Raw genomic sequence first — 24540 nt, 5'->3', positions numbered from 1 at the left:
GCCATGCACGACAAACATGTGGGTGGATGTTTAGATCCCAGAGAAAGTAACTGAAAATATAGAACCTTCCCTGGGAGGTCCCCTCACCACGTACAGGAATCCACGTCTAGGGGAACTAAAGGTGAGTTGACTGAAGCTTTTAAGAAGATTGGCCAAAATACTGTCTAATAAAACAGTATGGCTGTGACTGGAATCATCAGCAATTGAAATAGCTGCAGGATCCAAATACCAAAAGGGAGTGATGACCGTGACTTTCCAAGCCATAAGGTATATTTTGTGTGCTAGTGACTGGATTATATCAGTCAGGATAATTATGTGGTTGGAATCTTGACATGATAAAAGATCAACAACCAAAAGAATGTAGCAATCCTTGCTACCAAACAGAGTGATGCATTATTTCTGAGGTGTAAGCTGCTTGAGACTTACTAAATCAACATGGGTGGGATGACTCCCATATTACATGTAATGCTAAAACACTGATGGTTGATATAGTTGCCATTGATCACCAAGTATTCTTATATAATCAAGAGGCTGAAAGGATTTTGTGATCTTACTTTTGTGTCTGGTAGATTTATTCCAGTAACCTAGATTGTGAAAAATGATGGAGGGAAAAACTAAATTTTTCATTGGATTTTATGCAAGTTATTTTTTCTGTTGGTGTCAACCCTAGTGAGTTTTCCATTTCATAAGACATCACATGATACTAGAGCAAAAACCATGACTACAGGTGTTGAAAGTCAGCTACAACATTACACATACTTTTACTGTTATCCTTGGTACTTGCCCTACATCAGTATTTCTGTATATTAGAGTATTCTCTGTAGTTACGAACACAAGTTGTGAACCATTCCTGCTGAATTTCATCTATCAATGTACAGTTTTTGTGTAGAACCAAATGAGTTGGGTTTCCGACATATGAACAGTGATACAGTAGCAAACAGTATGACTACAGGTGTTGGTGATTGGCAAAAACAGTGAATTTTGTTTACAATACATGTATCAATGTTTGTCTGTTATGTACTGCATGTACATATATATTTAATAAATAATGTTGTTGTACATATCCATTTCAATACACATGTATTTTACATTACACATAAATTTACTCATATATATATATATATATATATATATATATGAATATAAATAGAAGGAAACCCAATTCTCAGGAAATAAAGAACTCTGACCATAATATAAAGATGTATGGGTGTGTGTGTTTGATAAATGCTGCAATAATTAACTTAGCCCACAACATGAAAAAATGATAGTGTATTCTGTGTTTTCTCAATGGTAGTAAAACATGTTTGGTTTATTTTTAAACTAAAATAATCTTAAGCATGTGGTTTTTCATTCAATGAGATTAAATTGTTGTTCAATCTATACCAAAGAAGGGAGAAAAATTATGTACCTAATGTTTACTTTGCTGATGGTGAAGAAATATATTCAAATAGGCATGATTAAAATATCCTAAAATTATCTCTAAATTAAGAGAAATCACAATTACTGATTATTTTGGAATAAAAGAAAACACTGCATACTCAGTATTTTCCAGTAGTTTGATGTTGAATTTGATTTTGAGGCAAAGGACAAAATACAACTGACAGTTGTAATTGGAACATAACACAAGACTAGCAGGCAAAGAAAAGTCAATAATACATAAAATATAAATAAAACACTGTTAGCAAAGTATAAAAAGTATAATAAGTAAAAAAGAAATTGATATATATATATATACTATTCATATTAACATGCTGTCATGGTTGTAATTTCAAAATCTCTTGATGTTGGTTATTGGCCACAGTTTCTGTCGTACATTTAGAATTGATTTTTATACGTTAGCTATTTACCTCTTGAAGTCATGCTATTCTACCTAAGAGACTTGCATGCCACCAGCCTTGTGAAATTCCCACCTAAAATTCACATGAAAACACATAAATTTGCACTCCCGTGTGATGACATATCATGCAGCAACATCCTCCACCAATCAAACCTCCCTGCACAAATGCTCCCTGTACATTTATGCATAAAAATCCTCATTCTTTCGTCAGACAAACAATAAACATGCACCAGGAAAGTAGAGAGGAAAGGTGAGAATGTGCATGAAAGTGAGTATCTATCAGAAATACATTTTCAGGTAAGAAAAATGTTAACTTCTGATACAATGACTCACTTCTATGTACAGATTAGCCAGAATCCTACATTGAGATGTTGGAGGGACCAGTGCAGAAATTATACAGATTAGCTTCTTTTCAAGAGCACTAAAAGGAAAACCACAGGGGCACACCTGTGGGAGATCGCATCTCATCTCAATCAGTATACGCTTATCCTGGGTGAAGGATAAGGAGAGGCAAGAAGCCTGAAAGGTGTTGCAAGGACAGGCAGAAAAGGTACTTGACCATCTGAGAGCTTGCACACAAGTAAGGTTAGGGCACATTCAACTGGCCAGAGGCTGGGCGAATGAAACCTGGTAAAGCTCGCAAAACATCTTTAGGCTATATCTTCATTTAATGATAAAAACCATAGTTTTTGGCTTTTCTTTGCATATAGATGCTTGATACATTAAGAACAACTGAAATAATAATTTGAGTAATAATTAATATGTATTTTTTACTTTATAGATTGAATAGATATTTGTTGTTACTTTCTTTATTAAAATTTTTACACTTATACTGTGAGGTAAAAATGGCTGCTGCTATGATTTTGTCTGGCTTATGAGCTCGCTGCTGTCCTAATTTAGGATCTTCTTTTTAATAAATTCTTGAAAATGTTAAAAAAAAGAGACAGAGAAAGGGGGCCCGGCAAGGATGTTTGCTGGCTCTCGACATTCCTGGTACCAAGTGTGCTCACCTCCTTGACCATCAGACAACAGTAAGGGCCAATACCAATCACATGAAGAGGGAATCATAGTGGACATAATTTGAGGATATTTATGAAACTACCACTCAACCAACAGACTATACAAAGCCCATCCTACTTTGTAGGAGAAGGTAAAGGTGAATAGAGAGTAAGTGAGATATGTGTCTGAAATTCACTCAGAGACTGTGATGTATCTAGACAAGTTGGGGTGGTCCATACTACACTCTGAAAACACCCCTGCTTCACTTCTCAGCATAAAAGGACTATGTGTTTAAGCATTCACCTTCAGGTCCCAAATCAGTGAGGATTCTCCAGAAGCTGGGAGCTGGTAAATGGCAAGGATCTCCCATGCTTCATTCAAAAGAGGGGGGGGTCATGTAGGAGAGACTCGGAGAATGTGCCCAGATCCCCATCAGTACTTCAGTTCAATAAAGTATTTTAGGTAACCTCAAAATCTTATCTTTAAAAGCCAGCAAGCACTAGTCAGAGAAGCAGGTAGAAGCACAACTCTGGTGCTGGCTTTTTCCATAATAGTCCATAGAATGGGTAGAGTTTGGATCAGACTGGAAAAAGTTGTATATAACTACCATGAGTAAAACTCCAGTGGTCTTGCAGAACATCCCATCTCACAGTGAGCACTGATTGGGCCAGGGCAGATGGTCTAGGTGCTTTCTGTTATCCTGACCCGATGTGGAATTTTGGGTAAATATATCCTGTGAGACAGCATTAGCTGCCTATTGGGATCTAAAAATAGGAGAACAATGAAAAAGCAACAAGTAAATGTATACTCACACCCGTTACAGGTGCAAGGTTAATTGAAGACTGGCCATTGGTGGAAATCTGTACACTACTGGAGATAAGACAGCCAGACAGTGGAGATAGTTAAATCTGAGACAAATGACTGTGTGGTAGTCCACACACCAGCCCAGAAAAAAATGAGGAAAAGCTGAAGAGAGGAAACTGGAGAGATCATATAAACATCTGCCATCAGAAAGGCATATACAAGACATATGAGCTGGTGGATCCAATCCATAATAGGGTAAAGAGAGAAACCCTGGTTGGGTAGAGGAGGTGTCCCAATATGAAAGGGCAGAAAGAGGAACCACAAAAAGGAAGAGTGTGAAAAAACATTGAGCTGCATATACAGGACAAGAGCATCTGTCTGGAACAGAAACAGCACCAAAAAGAGAAACTGAAAGAAGGGATATGGGAGAAAAGGAGTGACAACTTGCCCCTGCCATGGATATAAGGGAAGAAAAGATCAGTTAGGACAAAGGAGAAGGGAAGAGTGGTAATGAGAAAGTGGGAGGAAACAAGGGCATAGATGTGTGTAACAGTTATCAATGGTAAGTAGGAATAGGGCTCATGAGTCCAGAGAGAGCAGAAACACCTGCTAGAGGTTAGATAGGGACCCAGGTAAGAGCAAGGAGAACCCCAATGATAATTCAATCAGACAAAAAGTAGGAGGGAGGCAGTGTATAAGGAGGGGAAAAAAAAGAAGCAGAGAAGAAGGGAAACTGTGACATCAGGAAAGGCATAAGATAGATGAAATGCCACCCTAAAACTTAAGATAGAAGAGACTTACAGATCATGGGAGAACCATCCCATGAAATAGGAGGAATATGTTACAGTGTAATGAAGTCAAAGGGAAATGGTGACAACAAGACCAAGGTGACAAGCATGTTCCATTTGCCAGCACACAGAAGAGGTATAAGGGGACAGGAAAGGGAAAAAGGGACAGCTACATGATCATGGAGGTGGATTGAACAATCCCACATGTAATAATAAAAAGATGTCATATCCCGAGAAAAGAGCAATGTGTAAGGGTGGATCAGAAGGGATGGGAAGTTAGGAAGGGAAAGATAAAGCTGAGACTCGAGCAGGGTTGGGATAGACTGTGAGGGACCACCAAAGGGACCCTTTAAAAAGTGTCCTGAAACTAAGCAACGATCTAAGAGAGATGGAGAGAAGGTCATGCATAGGAAAAACATTGGACAGACCAGACAGACAGCCAGGGCTGAGTACTCAGGCACAGGAGACCAGAAAAGAGGAGCAAAAAGAGGTGTAACACAACAACTAAGGGAGAAGGTACAATAAAAAAAAGCAAAATAATGGAAGACCAGTGGGTAAGGAACCAATCTGTGGGTAGGACATGTTCATGTCAAGAAAACAGCCAAAAAGAATCTCTAGAACATGAAAGGTTATGAACACATTTGAATGGTATAAGCCAAATCTGAACACTATTTTCTATACTTATATGTAAAGGAGTAAGTAAAGAAGATTACATATTATCTACTATGAGTACATCTGACAGAGTAAGTAGCCACATATAAACATTGACATTGGGTGACATTGTATGGAACAAGTGATTAGGTCTAAACTGTATCTTCTAATGGTACATGAAGTAGTAATAAACTAGATTTAACATTATAGTCTATGTGGATATTTGAAGGAATAAAGAACTAGGATGAAACATGACTTTGAATGTGTGTATATGCAAAGAAGTAATGAACCATAATAAAATAGTATTGTCTATGTCTGACTTATCAAGGAGTGAAGGTCAAGAACTAAACATTACCATCAATGGTTACACAATATGCAGTAAAATTATGACAAAAAAATAATCATTAAGGATTAATCATATGAGGAAGTAAAGAACAGGTGGAAGAGCAACTAACTGTAACTAAAGATGCATATCTATGTTTACATGGTAAGGAATAAGTGAATATGAACAACCATCAGCATCTATGCAGACGTGTGAAAGAGATGAACTATGACTAAACATAATATATTAAGTGGTAATGTTAAGGAGTCAGTAACTATGATTAAACATTATAGTCTGAGTAGTTAAGGAGTAATGAACTAATTCTAAGTGATATATCATATGTGAACATGTTAAGGAGTAATAAACAATGTCTAAACAATAAGTCATAGGAGTGATGTGTTACTGGAGAATAAACAATATCTGAACAATAACTTGTAAAGCAGGAAGGGTGAAGCATAAAACAGCAGGAATGAATTGAAACCTGAAAGTAAAGGCCAGGCGTGGCACTAACAGGGGAGAAGAAAGGAAACAATGGGTAAAAGGCATATGTAAGGCTAGAAAAGGGATATTCAGTAGGTAGAGAATATTGGATGTAAAAAGTTGCTCCATTTCATACTCCTCAACTTCAGCTTCAAAATCTGAATGGAGTTGTATGGCAGGTATGGAAGAAGAGGGTCCAGGTGGCAATATGGACCCCACAACATACTGGACGATGTTACATTACTCTTCATCTTACTGTATTTGTCAACATAAGCAGCACCTTTCACAATATATGATGGCTATCATAATCTCAACAGGTAAAAATGTTGTATATTGTTGGTAACTATCGATGATATTTGTGCTCACATCAGCATAAAAAGAATTCACATTAATCTGTGAATCTATACTAAAAGGTTGACAATACAAAATAAAGTATTTACTTCAACAAGAAAGAGTAAAACAAATTAAATTCTGAAAGTAAAGGTATATGTCTTTTGGTCACTGATTACCTTCTCATTATTGTAAAAGACACTTATTATGTAATCTTCTTGTGCCTCAATGATAAACGGTACTTTTACATTAAAATCTGCTTTTTGTGTGATTTTTTTTTCTTTTGTAACTGTATTTATTGTAAAATTAAAGATATTTTTGATTTTATTTCCATTGAGTGTCAGGACATCTGTTGTTGTACAAACTTCAGAGCATGTTTTCAGTGCATCAAGTTAAGCTGCAGGTAGTTTTCACTTGAATTTAGAATTAAATTAAAAATCAGATACAGTACATTCCTAAGTAAAGTATGTAAATAATATCAATGAACAGTACAATATTTTCCAGTTCATAAAACTATATACTGAAAAAAATTTTCATAAACTTAATCAGTTACATCTTCAACAATACAGTATCCAACACAATGATGAAAACCACTTATATTTACTCTTACCTTGACCATTACAGGAACTTCTCCAACTATTTTCTCTATAGTATCCTGTACAATCCCATTTTTACTCCACACCACTGTCAATTGCAATTTACCTTTATATGTTGTCCCCCGGGAACGACACTTTAAAAAAATCACAGAAAAATATTTACTAATTCATTAAACACAAGTTGCAGGTTTTTTGAAGCTAAAAATTATATCCAGAATTTGGGTAATTGGGTTTAAAGCTACTCATATTGGATAAAGAATATTTTTTACTTTTTATATTGGAGAAATGAGTTTTCATAGTAAGCAAAATGGTCTAATGTAACACAAGAAATACTAGAAAAGTAAATAGGACCAGTATATTATATAAAAGTTGCAAAAATCTGGTAAACCAAGCACTTTGGAGGTTAGATCTTCCTTCATCAGAAGTGGACTATGTTCAGCATGAGTAAAGGAAATTCTAGCATGAGTTATTAAGCTTTTCCAACTTCATTATTACATGGGGAAAGTCTTGTATTATTTTAGTGATATATCTGTGTGTGTGTGTGTGTGTGTATGTATGTGTTACTTAAACATTAAAAGTTACTATCTTTTAAAACTTTTGTAAATTAAAGCCCAACTAACTGAACATTTCTGGCCAATATATATATTTTAAAAAGTATTGAAATAGGGTGTTCTCCTAACACAAAGAAGGCCAAATATTTTTTGTATTATCTCTTTCTTACCCATTTTTGTGATTATCTATTTACTTATGTTTGTGAGTAAACATTTTCCATATTCACTGGTTGTAATAATGGAGTTATAAAATTTCATACATTACTAAAAATATGTAATAGATCACTATATCTATTCAAACTAAAAATATAATTGATATTTTTCACAATACTTGGAAATAAAAGACAAATAGAATACTAAATAAATTTTTGCAGTGTCTGGTAAATATTCAAAACTTAGAAGTAATATAATAAAATATTCCATCTTATTAATTATATGAAATATGGATCAACACTTCTTATAAATATTTTAACTTAATGAAAAGATAAGTCTCAAGCTTAAAGTTAAAAATTTAGCACAATTAATTCATTGAAATATAAATCCATCAGTTACAATACAAAACAAATCTTACCTCTACTGGATAAACCCTAAAATCTGTAGCTTGAATACTATCTTTGTGAATTGTGGGACATCCAATAACAGCATCCTAATAATAAGTTAAAACCAGCAGTTGTTTAATATTAAAACCACAATAAATCTTCAATAAAAGAATTTTGGAACTTTCATTTTCATTGGTTCATGGTAAACATTTGAAATAGAATACCAGTATCAATTCAGAGTAACTTTTTAAAAGAATAAATTGAAACTGTACAACATTTTGCTTTTTATTTTGCTAGCCATTTTTTTTTTTATATTCTGGAAAAGTATTTCCAATCTCAAGTTTCAAATTAAATCAACAGTGATAGAAAAAAAAATCCACATATAATAGGGTAAGCCATATGCAATGAATGCAACCTAATTCTTTGCAAAATAAGAATCATGTCAATTTACAACTAGTTCAGCCTTAGCCTATCTTTTTAGCAGAATAAATTCAATACACAAAACAACTGCTATATATTTCTTATTTCAACACACTGAAGATGAACCACATGATCATGAAAGTTCTACAGATTATTATCTTCTAATCTCTAAACCACATTAATTCACTGATCACAACTGAATATTTCTAAGAATTGAAGAATCAAATAGGACTCAGCTTGATCATAATTATCACAGATGGCATATTACAAGTTTTGCATTTTAAATAAGAGAAAGAAGAAAAAATTATGAAGCCTAAGTTTTGTAAAAGTGTTTGAAATTAAAGATTTGTTCATATAGTATCTTAATGTGTGTATTCTTGACTAGCTCTAATGCATCATGATATTCACTATATTTTTATCATTTACTGCACATAATACTTTTTTCTTTCAGAAAGCATCAAAGTTAACAAGCAGAATATCCAATTTACTACCATATGGGTAACACAGAAAATATTACACTATCTATATAATTAATTTTTATGAAATAACACAATATGAACATGATCTATTTTAGAAAACCATATGAAAAATGGAAAAATAACTTGCTTTAGACATAGCACTGTTTAGTGTGGCAAAACCTACCCTAATTTCCAACTTTATACGATCTTCATTTGGTAATTCAAGTTCCAATGGAACTATGTCCTAACAATAAAAAAAAAGATTTCTAATTAATAAAAAGAATTTTATACATATAATATATATATATATATAACACAGTATGAAAAAGTGTTTTATACTCCCACAATAACTGTATTTTTTTATGTGATCTTTAAAAACAGCTAGTTAAAATTGCCTCAGAATATTACAGATAACAATGATTGAAACTTTTTATTAAAATAGGAAAAGTTTAAAAAAACCTTAATTTCTTTAGTCAACATAATTAAGATCCATACTCTTACTCCATTTACAAGAATATAAATAAGTGTTAAGATCAGTAATCTGTGTTTCAGTCAAGATGATGATGTCTTTGAACTTTGTGGTCAAATTCATGAAGCTGTTTAAAAAGAACATATATTAACAATCTATGAAGTTTGAAAATAATTCAGCTAACAGCCAATTAAAAAACTATTTTCCACTAATACTGAAAAATGGGAAGAACTATGAATAATACACTTTTATACTCTCTCAATTTATCATCCTATCTGGTTTTTGTTTACAAGTCCTCCACAGAGTTGGTCTTTCATAAGAGTCAAAACCTTAAATTATTGCTTGGTTTTTTCTTCAGTTTCTACATGTTAAAGACTCCTTTCATGTGCTTGCTATTTTTAAGAATATTACATTTGAGAATATGTCTATTAACTCTTTAAACCCATAATTTTTTGCTCGTTCTGTTGGAATTATTTTCATGATATTCTAATAATGATTATCATACCTTATAAAATTTCTGGTCTATTTCTAAAAGGGGGGATGATAATAATCTGGTTTGGATTAGTTTTCAGCCAAAGAGACATAAATGTTATTGGATGCTGTCACTGTCCAATGGGTAAATCGGGATTTTTGGCCAGATGCTGGTAGCATCCACTCAGGTTTAAGAAGTTAATGTGACACTTTTATAAATCCAAGAAAGTTAACATTTTCTAACACCACAAATGTATTTCCGATAGGTATTTACCTCCCTCTCACCCAAAGTTATCTCAACCTTGATTTGCCCACTAGTCATTGCTAAAATTTTTCAACAGCGCATCACTCTTTTATACATCTTCATTTTGTTTTCTGTCATTGCACCAACATGCACTGATCATGTGAATACCCTCCACCAATCATACTGTGTCACCTATACTACCATTGCAGCACAATCCTCACATTTGAGAATTGGCAGATACAAGCCAGAAACACAGGAAAATCAGTGGGGAGGGAAGTGGGAGGAGGAGGTAAGTACCCATTACAAATACATTTTCAGTGTTAGAAAATGTTAACTTCCAAAATGGTACTACCTCTTCTCACCAAAAACTAGAATCCCCACTGCAAATGGCCGGTGAAGGAACAAAAGTAACCAAACAAGCAAAGGACCACCACCATGAAAGAACAGGTGTGCCACAATTATAACTTTATAATTATAATTTTGGAACAGGTATGCTCTTCACCCAGTAACGAACAAAGTAAGACACACAGAGTGGAACTTAATAGACAGATTCTGCCTATGGGCATAAGACATCCACATACATAACAAGCATGAGCACAGTTACAATCACAGTCAGATTTGAAAAAGATGTCCAGAATCAGATATAAGAATATGTGCCTAGGGCTAAAGGACTGTAAATGTATATGAATAGACTAAGTGTGGCCTGCCCAGGCAAAAATATCCAGGGAAAGTGCCTTTGGATACGTCAGATTATGTTAAGTGCAGTCCATCTGGGCAGAAAAGATCCGGTGGAAGGGCCTTGCATAGTATTTTTCGTTTCCTATATTGTACGTAACAGATTGTGTGATCAACAATTGCGGTCAGCCCGGGAAAAAAACATCCAAGGGATACACCTTGTGAAATTATGGAGAATGTCAAGTGTGGTTCATCCAGGCAAAATCATTCAGTTGAAGCACCATGCATAAGATTGATCGTTTTATATCTTGAACATGTATGGTCTGCCAAGGCAAAAAACATCCAGGGGAAGTGCCTTGTGATATGATGTAGTATGACAAGTGCAGTCCATATGGGCAGAAAACATCCAGGGGAAGTGCCTTGTGATATGATGTAGTATGACAAGTGCAGTCCATATGGGCAGAAAACATCCAGTGGAAGCACCTTGCATAAAATTGTTTGCTTCATATCATGTGTGTAAGTTATTTAGAGATAATTTAAAGACATAGTTAGATGACAAATTTGGGGTGAAGAAACATGATGCAGACGAAGACCGTCCATGGACATGTCAGAATACGTCAATAATATGAGTTGACGAACCCAACCAGTGAAAAGATCACAGGAAACAGAGGAATTCCATGGAACAAAGAGACAGGAAAGAAAACCCATGAAAGGAGACAGTATGAGCCATTTAACATAGCAGGTAACAAACTTGACAAAGAAGATGATCTGAATCCAAATGGGAGAACAGGTGGGAAAAGGAAGGTAAGGAAATAGGATGAGATGCACAACAACCTTCCCAGGCATCTAATGTTCTGGAAAGAAAGTTTGATCCATATAGTGGATAACCAACGAGGAATGGAAACATTAATGGCATAAATATCGGAAATGATGACAACCACATGCCAGGAGGGAGAGGAAATAGGTTTTAAGGAAAAAATGGTACAAGGTACAGAATGCAAATGGTTCAAAGGGAAAACTGGACAGGGTATGAAGGACATTAAGATCCCAAACCAGCAGAACAAAGGAACATGGAGGATGGACCAGTCAAAAAAGGACTGGAAAAGGAGCAAAATAACCAGGGAAGAGAAGGCATTTTGGAAGTGGGAGAAAGGAAGGTGTTTGATAGGGTGGCTCTAAAAAGAGCAACAGTTGAAAGAGGCAAACCATGAACAAACAACCAGATGAAGAACTGGGAAAGGTGATGAACAGAAGGACAGGATGGTAAGAAGCCATGGCCAATAGATGAAAGTCTGAAGTAAGACCAAAGCCTCTGGTACATAGACAAGGAGGAATAGTGAATGGTACAGGCAAGGAAAGTCACACGTGAAGCTGGAGTGTGGTGACTTGGGAAGAAAAATGTCAAAATTATCAAAGGAGCAATCAAGACAAAGATAAGGGCAGGGGCTATAGCTCCACTAAAGGCCAGAGCAGAGGAAACCATGTCTGAGCCAGCCAATACGGAGCAACCAGCAAAAAACAACAAGGAGTGATTTGGATAAGGGAAAAGACCCAGACAAAGAGTCTGATCAGAGGGTAGGCATATAGGTGAAGACCCTCTCCAATCAGAACTGAAAACATCCACCCCCACAGCAGAGGGTTGTGGAACAAGAGACCAAAAAGGAAGGAAGTCTTGCATTCCAGTGAGTGGGAAATACATATATATGTGGGGTTCCCAGTTGAGAACACACCCACAGAAAAACCTGAGGATGAAGGGACCACTCCATGTGGAGAAACTGGTTGGGATGTGATAAGCGATTGTCCACAAGATTCATAACTCCAGAAGTATAACATACCAGAACAGTCATGTCATGGTCAGCAGTCTAGTACAGGATATCCAAAGTCTGAAAACACAGAGATCTGGACTTGGTTTCCCCTTGCTTCGTAATATAGCTGACAACAGTGAAATTGTCAGAATGAACTATAACCACCTACCCCCGACAAGAATGGGAAAAAATGATACAAAACCCGAGGAACTGTGAAATGTTCCAATGTGAAAATGGAGACCAGCCTCCTCGACAGACTACCAATCTAAAATCTCTGGGGAATTGAGGAAAGACCCCAAGCCCACCAAGGAAGCATCTGTAAACAGATGAGACTCGGTACCAGGTGGAGGAATGGGAACCCCCACTGTGGTCAAGTACCTGTTAAGCCACCAAGCAAGGTTGGCCCTGATCCCAGGTGGAAAGGAGATGGGATGGTAAAAGGGATCATGGGGGAAGTTCCACTGGGCAAGAAGCATCCAATGAAAGGAATGCATGTGCACCCGACTTAAGGGAAGGAGAGCACCTAAGGAAGCCCACAACCCCAAAAGAGAGAGAAGGTAGGGCCTTCGTGACTGCCCTCTACATATCCTGGACCTGAAGTGGAGAAGGCTGGGAAGTGAAAACCCCCAAATGAATTAGATACTGTGAGGGGGGTAGTAAAGAACTTCTCCAACTTGATGAGAAACCCCACCTGAGCATCTTCACGAAGAAGTAAACAGGTGTGAGTGACTGACTGGGCATGGGAAGAGGTGAGAAGAAGCCAGTCATCCATGTAATAGGGAGTCCAAAGAAGAAAGACTGAACGGCAGTGCCCAGAACTGGAAGACATAATCCTCATGGACAAACCAAAGAAAAATGGTATGACACTGGGGGAAAAAAACGTCATAGTGAAAGGTAGGACTCCATAGTGAAGCGAGATGTCTCCAGATAAGAATAAACCTTGGTATAAGCTATGATGGAACTCCAATCTCCCATGCATTTTGGAGACAACAAAGAGACGGGAGTAAAATCCTAGTTGAGTGGGCACCACTCATTCGATAGCTCCTTTGTGTAGTAGGTCTCAAACAGACTTGACAAGAAGACTGGGCGAGGTACGATCCTGAGGAGGATGGAAGGAGATCTGGGAAGTGGATAGAGGGGTGCAAAATAGAAGGCAGAAACTCACAGACAGAACCCATATGATCCACAGAACTGTTGTGATGTGTAGCCAAAGACACACAAGGTAAACATACTGAAAGAAAGCACTCATTACTAAGGAAAAAAGGTAGAAACGTGTAAAGACTACAAAGTATACAAAAATAATAAACCTGCTGAACTATGAAATTTGACCTAAAACAGAAGACAATAAGTAATATTCAAAGTACAAACCACTAAAGGAACTTAGAAGGTAAATGACCCTTAAATATCGAACATATAGTCCACCCAAAGAATCTATAAGATAAAGAACACAAAAATGAAACCAACCCTAAAAACATGAAAATAAAAAGATACTCAATTAACAATAACAAAGTTTAACTCTAACCTAATCCCCAATCAGACACAGTTAATAGTAAGGACAAAATAACTTACAAACAAAATAATATTAATGGTGAAAAGAAGTGAAAAGGCAAAGAAAAACAAAGGAATAATCAAACTCCAAATACAAGTTTAAACTAAATTAACCTAGACATAAAAAAGTATAAAAATCTAACTTACCTAACACTGATCAGAAAGGACATGAATGACCTAAATTAGGTCCATCACACAAGCTCACATAAAGTCACTGAACATGGATATATCTGCAGAGAGTGAAAAATACACACTGAAAAACTAACCACAGATCTCCTGGGAAAAGAACAATACCTAACCCAGCAGATTGCGTGGAGGCACAATAACAGGTGAAAAGTGCCATAGAAAGACAATTTCTACACAGTAGTTATATCCTTCTTCACAAAAATCATAACATGAAAGGAAAAATCATCGACCGAATGTAAGACACGAACTCCCTGTGATCTAAAGCCTGTGCTTCCCCAGCAGACATCATCTACCCTGAGACCTGGGGACTAGTATTCTACTTATGGCAGGAATTTGAACATCTGTCATATTAAATCTTGAATTCCTATGAACATAGTAAAATTTGGAAACAGAAACATTTCTAAAACAAATGAATAGAAACAATGGAAATCAAACACAAGAAGTCGAAACTTGAAGTTGAAACTGATATAAAGTTGTGATTAAGCACAATCAAAACTTTGTAATCACATGGGGAATGAGTTAAAACACACGTCTATACACTAGAATGCCAATCGAGAAAGTGAAGATTGTGTTGCAATGGTAAAGGACATTACTTGCACTAGTATAGTTGGCACAGTATAATTGGTGGAGGATAGTTACGTGATCAGCACATGTTGCTGCAATGGTGCAAAAAAAAATGATGGGGGATAAAAGACTGGTGTGCTGTTGAAAAAAATTAGCAATGCTTAGGGACAAATCAAAGTCTTATGCAAAGATTGAGCATATGGACACTCACAAACAAGGCATTCTTCTCAGCAAGGTATCCATTCACCCTTGACACTCTTTAGTTCATATAAAAAAGGGTTGATAAGGTAGGCAATGTTTTATTATACCAGTGGAGCCAATAATGAGAACATAGGTGGTACCTTAAACAAGTAGGGGAAATATGATGATCTACTCTTGTGGTGGTGTAGTCCAGTCTAATATCATGAGTGGTCAATGAGTCATGAAATGGCCAAATTAGTGGGCAATCAGGGAGAACCAAATTTAAGACCCAAGCTGTCCAGAAAGCACTGACTTCTCAAGAAGCCCCAGCACAGTGGGTGGAATTGTGTCTAAGACAAACACGGAGTTTAATGAACATATGAGAATACTGAATATAGAAATCCAGATAAATACAGAATCTCCTAAGAAAAGAAGAGACTGTATTCTTTTTCAAAATATTTCACACTCACACTCATGAAATGGTTAATGGGGGGGTGTTGAGCAGAATAAATACTTGGGTTACAATACACAAAACAGATGTAGTACCAAGCATAATTGACCTTGTATGAATTCCACCTAGCTTAAGAGAATAACAACAGGTAGAAAACATAATCTCAAAATTGAAAAGACAGCAGTGGGATGTGGGTAAAATTGAAGTATTTGTATTAATCCAAGTGTTGGCCTGTAAGATGTCCACTAAAGGGGACCAGGAAGCCAAAGACATTGTGAAATGGCAAATTTAATGAGATACAGCTCAAAATTTACTCTTAGGGTATACTCAATAGACACAATGAATCAGTTGGATGAGCCAATGTTGATCCCCTCTGAGGGATTCTGATCATGGATTATAGAATCAAAATACCATGACAGGACACATGAAAAATTCTTCTGAAAAAGTGTGTGGACAATATGTGAAATAGTTCAACTCTTAACTCCAAAATTTGACTGTTGGGAACCAACTTCCATGCTGGGGTAGGATGAGATATGCCAATCAATATGATGGCGAACTGCAAAACTACAACACCTCTCAGACAAACACATGCAGAGATGGAACATCCATTTGGAGGACATATCATCATCTACAACAGCAGAACACCACAACCCTACTCTCAACTCAATGGAGTCTTTATTGTTTATTTTGTAAGTAAAGGATGGCAACAGGTGGAAGATGGTACACCAACGAGGATGAAACAGGTACCCAAAGCAGATAATGGGATATGAATGTATGACATGTAGTTCCAGTGTTTGACAGACGAAGTACCTCCAATGGATGATTGGGACGAGATGCAGGTAAAACGTAAGGGTGCCTGATTGGAGTGGAGACACCAGGAATTGATTATGGGAAAAAGGAAACATGAAATAAAAGTCCAATCGTATCACAAGCCAAACACAATGGGTAAGAAAAAAAGGGAAAAATCACAAACAAAAGAATGGAGCAAGGGAATGAAACTGTAGGAAATGGAGTCAATGGAAAGAAGTCTTGAAAGCAATAAAGCAAACCAAAGCATGCACGAGACAGAGAAAGTCACCTGGATCCAGGCCGAGAATAAAGGTGGAAGATGGTAAGAAATGAAAATGATGAAAAGAATATATCACATGAGCCCCATAGTGTATGTAAGTAAAATCAATCCAGAACAAAAAAAAACATACCAAACTGTAACAGATGAGAAAACTAGATCTGTGCTGGCCAGGAAGGATCAATCAGAAAGACATGACCTGGAGTGACATGGGAAAAGACAGATTGAAGTAAACATTTTCTTAGATTGAAAATGTATTTCCAATAATACTTCATTCCACTGACACACATAACTATACTTGACAACCAGGGTTTCTTCATTTGCCCATCTATACACTGATCGGATTTTTTCTTGCTTGCTCCAGTCTTTTATACCCCCACTCAAATGCCCTTGGCAATATTTATCTTGTGACACTCTCCACCTTCATCAATGTGCCCTCTATCCTGGTACTGTATATAAGCACCTCATTCAGATAATTTTATCACTTTTTCAAAAGTGACTCAATCCCAGTCTCTAACACTGGCTCTTAGTGGGGAGGAAGAGTGGGAGAGTGTTAGCAGAGGTAAGTATTATTGGAAATACATTTTCAATTTAAGAAAATGTTAACTTCCAAACATACCTCTTTTCCCACTTACAGCTAGAATCCCTCATTGATAAAGTGGAGGGGCTGGTGAGGACATTATCCATACAGAAAGCATCTGCATAGATCATGGGTGTGAACAGAAAATTGGCACAATAGTGGGGGAACTGCACTATATCCAGAACAGGTATGCTCTTCACCCAGAACTTAATTCCTGTATCATGGGTAGAATTTTACATGAGTTATCATCACTATAAGCCACGCTCTAACCAGATAGCTGGGGTTCTACCACACAGGGTTGGAATTAAGGCCCCTATATATTCCACATTGGTGGCTAGGGCAATTGGACTGCAAATGTTGTTATATATATATATACACACACACACTTATGAGTAGATCCCAACATGCAGCCATAAAGTGATGCATTCTGAGCCACTGGAATCACGACAACAAAGTAAGCAACATTGAAGTGAACAAATCTTCTCCTCAACCTGAAGAAGTCCAAAACTCAACACCCCAGGCTGGGAATGATGAAATCATGTATGCCTTACTCAACCAAAGGAAACAGAACTCATCTGGTCTGGAATTATGAACACTCATCCTCACTCCCCAACAGTGTGAGAAAGGTACATCCCACTTACCCCCAGAATTATGGGGAGGACGTGGAACAACTTTGCTCAACCAACGACCCTGGATGAGACCACACTGCATTCAAAATTACAAGAGGACAGTGGACCCTCATCCATGAACAATGTACTGAAACAACATTGATCAAAAAGAAGGGCCCTGCACACCCCAACTGTATAGCTGAGCATCAAATCTGAAATGGTATTATGAGTAGGCTCCTACGTAGGCTGGTGCCACTCCTACCCACATCTGGGAAAAACATCCAGGGACCTAGTTAGGAGGGCCCCAACTTTGCCCTCTTCTCCAAGAGTGGAGAAAATTCACTCTAACGCTTTGGAGGAAAAAGCCTCTGTCCACAACCCCAGTGATTGGAAATTGGGTGTGGTAAGGACTCCCTGGCTCAAGTAGTAGAATATGGAAGGTAATGTGCATTGGGGGCCCTGAGGAACAGTGCTCTGGAAACAGTGAAATAGGTGAACCAAGTTAAATTTATTTTTAAAATGAAACCAGCCCTGATTTATTGAATTCAATGATAGGAAGGGAAGGGCAGGATTCCCTTATCCTTTACTCATGATAGTCCATGAGTGGCAGTCCAGCATAGTACAGTAGTACCAACCAGTCAACCTCAAGAGGCTTTACGGAACACATCATTTCTACAGAGCCTGTTGCAACCTGTATAAAATAAATTGAATTAGTGGTTGCTACTGCAGAATTGGTTTGATAAAAGCACACCTGGCTGGGCAACCCTCCCCACAGAGCGGGATCCTATGAAAACGAGATAAGGGTCCCTGAAAGGTAGCAATGAAATTACTCACCCCTCTGTATAATCTAGCAGAAATGGTTAAGATAGCTACAGGGAGCAGGCAAAAACCCTCAGATGAACAGACTGCCAGATCATGCAAATAATGAGAGATAAAAGTATTGGGGGGGGTCCACATACTAGTCTGCATAAGGACCTCCAACTGGCAATTCAACTGGTCCATTATAGACATAGATATGTGACAAATCTGATTAGATGTGACTCACAGAAGATGCCTCACCTTCAAAGAGATCCCAGAATAAAAAGTCGTTGCCTAACATCTCTAAAGGCATCAGTGCAGGCAAAAAAATCTTCAAGACCCTCACTGAAAATGACAATGAACGAAATCTGATCGAACATAGAAGTGAGAAATAGTGATCAGATGAATCGGTAATAATAATAATTTATCCCCTTCCCTGTCTGACACATGTCTTGAGTAAGAAGAACTGGTCTGAGGATGTAGAGAGAATAAGAATGTGGTCTGTGGACAAACAGTGCAAATCACACAGACCAGTAATGTCAGTAGGTCAGCAGCCACAAAAAATAAACCTTCAAATAAAGGGGATACATTGCATATAAGAGTCAGGTCACAAACAGGTGTTGAGAAAGAATGTGTAACGTAACTATAAAATACCTTTTATGTAACTGGAATGGTCATTTGGGACCAAGGACCCAAAGTGAATTGAGGAATCCAGAGAGGACTGGGGACTCAAAGAATACGTAGTCATGAGAATTGAATGGTAGTCGATAAGGCTGCCTTAAGAGAACCTGATTGGATTGAGATAACTGACCTACTACTGCATGCATCATCAGTGATACATGGGAAGCTAGTACGGTGATAAGATGGGAATAGTCCTTGGATCAAATGCCTCCTCGGTGAGAAATATAAGACACCACCATGGAATTGTCAGAGTGAAGCCTGATGATTTACCTCTTATTTAAACCCAAACCATGAGGCATTGCCTGTTGAAGACCAAAAAGGATGAAAACATTGTGTAGGGAATGCTCTTTGTCCATGCATAGAACCAGGAATTCCTGACTTTTGGTATATGCAACCCATTCCTGAAGCAAGGCTTTCATGAATGGATGAAACTCTGGATGAGGCAGCAGTAGTGGAACCTATATCATAGTAGTGTCCCAACTGAACAACCCCTTGAGATCGAAGAATGATCCTGACTAAGGAAACTGGGAAACCAGTCAATTGATATTTATGATCTCCTGGTCACATAAATACCATTAAAAGGATCTATCTCTTGTGCTCTCATCCCAAAGGCATGAGGGATATGAGTGATGACCACATTCCCAGAAGAGAAAAAAAAACATCCATGCAGTGGGAGAAGGAAAGGTTAGTAAGAGTTGGGAGATCTATTTAATAGCATTGAGCCAGATAGGAGACTGTTGAGCCCGACTAGAGAGGAGATGAAAAATAAAAAGTGCCCAGGCTGATGCCATATGGAATTGGAACAAGAATAGAAGTCTCAGCCCTAAAAATGAAGCCTGTCTTTGTTGTTTTTGAAATTAAAATCAGGATGTGATGGACTGACAAGTGACAAGATGTTTGCCAGCAGTAAACAGTCATCCATGTAACAGTGTGTGCAGAGTGTGATGGAATGGAGGTGATGAGGAAAAACTCGTATGATACACAGCAGAACCTTTGAGAAGCCGATGCAAGTTCGAAGGTAAAATCCCGGAAAAATAGCACCTAACCTTTGTGCACAACAAACATCAATAGTGATGGGACTCCACCACTATAACAATGTGCAGATAGGAGCCGACTACAACAAACTTGTACATTTACAATCTTAGTAAAAAATGTCAACTCAGATTGAGGAATGAGTAACTTGTGAACCTTGGAAAATCTAAACATCGATATAGATGAGGAAGATCAATGACTGAACATAAATCTCCTGTCTGCATAGGTCCAATAACCGACAGAAATAAAACCTCTGAAGAACTAGCACGACTCTCTCACTACCCCCAGACCACCCAAACTCTGATATCCCTAGAACTGAGTTCCAAATCCCAATGATCTGCAGGAGAAAGAAACCCTACAGGTTGGGCGGATAGTAGAGGTGAAGATGTGAATTGAATGACTAATCTTGACTCAAGAACCTGCAGTGCTCCTGGATCTGTGCTTAAGGTTACCACACATCTAAAAATTCTGAAAGCTGAACTCCCACAGACCCTGAAAGTATACAATAATCACCGACACCACTGGCAGAGATCTGGCTAAGCAGCAGAACCTTTGGATATAGACAAAATCTATTCTGGGTACCAAAGTACTGAGGGGTTGATGTCAGGGGTCAGGACCCACAAATAGGGGTGGAACTATGACTCCCTGTAGGAAGCAATGAAATGCTTGACTTCAACAGCAACAGGGAGGAACTAACTTATATGCTAACCATGGATCCAGCTTGTCATCAATGAAGTTGGTGATCCTGAGAGACCTCCAACAAACTGAAGTGAATGAAAAATAAAATGTTAAATTTTAGAGTTATAAGTCTGTAGACATACCTTGTTCCATTTGGGGAAATTGATATAATTAGGTTAAAGACAAACTTAGAACCCTGAAATTCAAGAAGCAGATGTATTATTTGAGTGTCAGAAAATGCTTCCACCTGGCAGTGGTAGGCTAAATCACAAAGTTCCAACAACATGTCAGGTAAGGCATAACTGCCCCTTCAAGTAACCGAGAATTAAATCTTCCAGCATGAGCCACAAAATCCGTGGATGGAGAGAAAACTAAAAATTCGCTCCCACACTTTTCAGCCCAAAACATCACACTCTTGATGAACCAACAGAAGAAAACAAATTAAAGACAGTTTATCCCAAAGTGATCTCCTGTTTGTTTTTGGTAGGTCATTTAAAGACTGTGTTGACTACCGTTGATTGGAACAACATTTTGTTAGATAAATTTGTTGTGTTAGAGCAAAGCAATGTTGGGCCATCTGGAACCATATGGAATTGAACCCTGGACCTCAGCACTGCAAATCCGCAAACTCACCACTGTCCCACAGTGAGCCTGAAAAGCCAACAGACTAAAAAATGTACAGGAAAAAATGAATCTAAATTCTCTCCAAAATGTCAAAGATCACCCTCAATTGCAGCCTCAGAGCCTCACCCCAAGAGAATCACCACAAAACCGAATATATGTCTCCATCTCACTACAAGTAGGATCACTGACAGTCTCAACAGAGAATGTATGTGGTGAAGAATGACTTCATTATATCATCCAAAATCAGTATTCTCAGTGCAAAATGGAACAGAATATAAAATTTAAATAATATTTTGTAAGTACCTTTTTCTTATAAAAATGTATTATATAGTTGTACTTTCATTAACATTTTTTGTTGCTTACATATGAAAATGACCTAACTTCTGTTTAAAAAACTGTAATCTCAGAAACAAAAATTTCTGTTACAAGTACAATCTTCAAAGCATCTTTTAGACATTCTTGGAATAATCAATTTCAGCATATATAAATAGTACATGTATTTGCATGACACATGCTAACAAATGAATACATATTTCCTAAGAAGTCTGGATGTTTCATTTACAACTATTGTATACAAGTACTTTTGTATTTCAGTGAAAAATTGAAAAATAGGGAAATACCTGAACTGCTCTTGTTAGTCCTTCTCTTAAAACATAATTAAATGATTCAACATGAGCTTTGCTGATACCTTGTAATACCTGCAAAAATACAAAACAGAATCATTAAAGTTGTGATATTTCAATTTTTTATATTGAAGAAAATTTATTCATATAATTAAAGATTCTTAGCAATCTGAACTGAAAGTAAATGTGAATCTATATAGTAATGTCTTTTGTAATTTTTATACTTTTAAATATGCATGATTTAAAGATTCAAAGCATGAAGTTCCATCCCACCTAAATTATATTGTCATAGTTTAATCTGTCGTGTGATTGCATAAATGTGTTTACTTTTTTTGTAATATTTCAGCTCCATCTATATGCCAGTTTCATGGTCTTATTAGAGATCATGAACAAGCTGAAGCTGCTTCTACATACCAAAGAAACAACCCTAATTGCACTTCAAGCACAAGTGATATACTAATGTTTTTATGCACATTAACGTGTGTGTTTATATACTGAATAAGTAGTTCCTTTAGGACAAAAATAAGTCTACTTTCCTCAAAAGTTGGAATGAATCTCTCTCGAAAAGCAACAAAACTTGATATCACAAAGCACATATACTCTATCTCTCTCTCTGTAGCTGACCAATCAGAAAACAGGCAACAGAATAGAAATATCTGCTTTATGTGACAGCCACAAAGTATCTCTCCAAACATAAGATCAAGAAGGACACAATGCAACTATCCCATGAAACAATAGATAAGTTCTTAATTGATAAAGCTACCAAAAGTAACATCTAATGCTGAAGTTTTGTACAAAATATCAACTGGATTGTTTCATAATTAGAATTCAAACAATATTTTAATAGTTTTTAGGTAAGAAATGCACACTATAGGAGAGTAAGATATGTAGTATTTGCATACTAGACTTCCAAAATTTGGTTTCATCTGCAAGCCTATTTCTATATAGATAAATTATTAATATATATGTACACATACACACACACATATATATATATATAAACAAAATTTCTAATATTTATTCAAAATCCTGATGTTCATTAAATTAAATGAAAAAGGTTATTAGTTCAAATGGATATGGTTTGATACTTTTTCGCTGAAAGCATCAAATCCGACTGACAGAATTTTGTTCTTTACATAGGTTTTAAGTTTATTATTACAAGTAATTTAGAAAGCTATTTAATTAAGAATTTCATCACAGTTTAAGAAAAGGTTTTCTTCTCTTATCAACTGCAATTTCTGAATAACTCTTTCATGGGCTCTTCAATACACACTAGGTACGAACAAGAAGTTTTGAGAGAGTGGAAGAATTAACTGAACATACACAGGGTTGATCCAGTGGATTTACCCTTTATTGAAGAAATAAGATTGATTTTTACTTCCAAATTTATAAAGTATATATATTCAAGAAATTTTACCAGCCTCTAGTCAACAGTGAAAGTCTGTTGTACCCAAAAAATCAAATATCTTTATGACCAAAACTTTTGTAACACATGTCTGTCAAATTCCAAAGTCAGTACGACCCAGACTCTGTCAAGTCAAAGTGCAAGGTGATGTTCATGTGAAAAAAGTATACTTTTGTCAATCATACAATTTACTCTAAACATAAACCATTGCAATATCAGCAATGTAGGGTAACATGAAATGTTGATAACACTGACATCAAATACATAATAACATTTTGAATAGTGTTCTGTACAAGGTTGGGGCATGCACACTTTAATCTCCACTTATGCACATAGTGTTGAATAAGTAATTATTATGCACATGTGGATCAAAAAATATACAAATACACTGGTTAGATTTGAAAAACAGAATTAAAGGTGGGCAAAATGAGGAAAGCTCACTGACCTTAAAAAATCTTTTTCTATATACAACTAAAACTCTGAGATTGTTTGTTTCTTTGTGTGTGAACTTGTCTGTAATTAAATACAGCAAAAATGGTGCACAATAGTGCCATTATTGTAATGAAATGAGAATATAAACAGAATAAAACAGGTTTCATTAAAATTGGCCCACAGGTTACAGAGTTAGTGCCATTTTTCGGGTCACTTTTCGTACATTCTATTATTATAAAACTTCGTTTTCCACCTGATGAATCATTTTAAAATATCTTCTATACAACAATATATGCATAACAGAAATTAAATGATGAGATGAAAATATGTTATAACGGCATGTAGAAAGAACAACAATAAAATGGACCTACAATATTATTGACTATTTGCAAATAGTAACTATGGAAATGAGATAATAAAATAAAAATCAAGTCAAGAACAACAACAAAATTTTATAAATGAAAATCTCTCGCTGAGCATTGGCTATTATATTATTTCCCTGTCCATGTTCCCATCTTCATTAAAAGGCATAAGAAGACAAAAACAAGATATTGAAGAATCTATTTATATACTATTAAAACTCTGAGATTGTTTGTTTGTTTGCTTATTTTCCAAGTCAAAAAATCATTCACACTACCGTTCGCA

At 36.5% G+C, this 24540-nt stretch overlaps 1 protein-coding gene across 1 annotated transcript in view; it reads right to left on the bottom strand.

The window, feature by feature from the left end:
• Positions 1 to 24540, bottom strand: part of LOC111089021 (DNA-directed RNA polymerase I subunit RPA2-like) — a gene marked incomplete at its 3' end in the record, with an annotated part of 46504 nt that overhangs the window by 18646 nt on the left and 3318 nt on the right. The window contains exons 2-5 of the mRNA XM_022400636.1: positions 22056 to 22133; positions 8960 to 9019; positions 7930 to 8004; positions 6822 to 6941 (exon numbers count right to left, since the gene is read on the bottom strand). Of these exons, the coding sequence (XP_022256344.1) occupies positions 6822 to 6941; positions 7930 to 8004; positions 8960 to 9019; positions 22056 to 22133 (333 nt within the window). The remainder of the gene's footprint in view (positions 1 to 6821; positions 6942 to 7929; positions 8005 to 8959; positions 9020 to 22055; positions 22134 to 24540) is intronic.

Source organism: Limulus polyphemus, unplaced genomic scaffold (genome assembly GCF_000517525.1).
Source record: "Limulus polyphemus unplaced genomic scaffold, Limulus_polyphemus-2.1.2 Scaffold5031, whole genome shotgun sequence".
Classification (NCBI taxonomy): Eukaryota; Metazoa; Arthropoda; class Merostomata; order Xiphosura; family Limulidae; genus Limulus; species Limulus polyphemus.
Note: the sequence above shows the minus strand (reverse complement) of the source record. Positions and strands in the feature narration are given on the sequence as shown.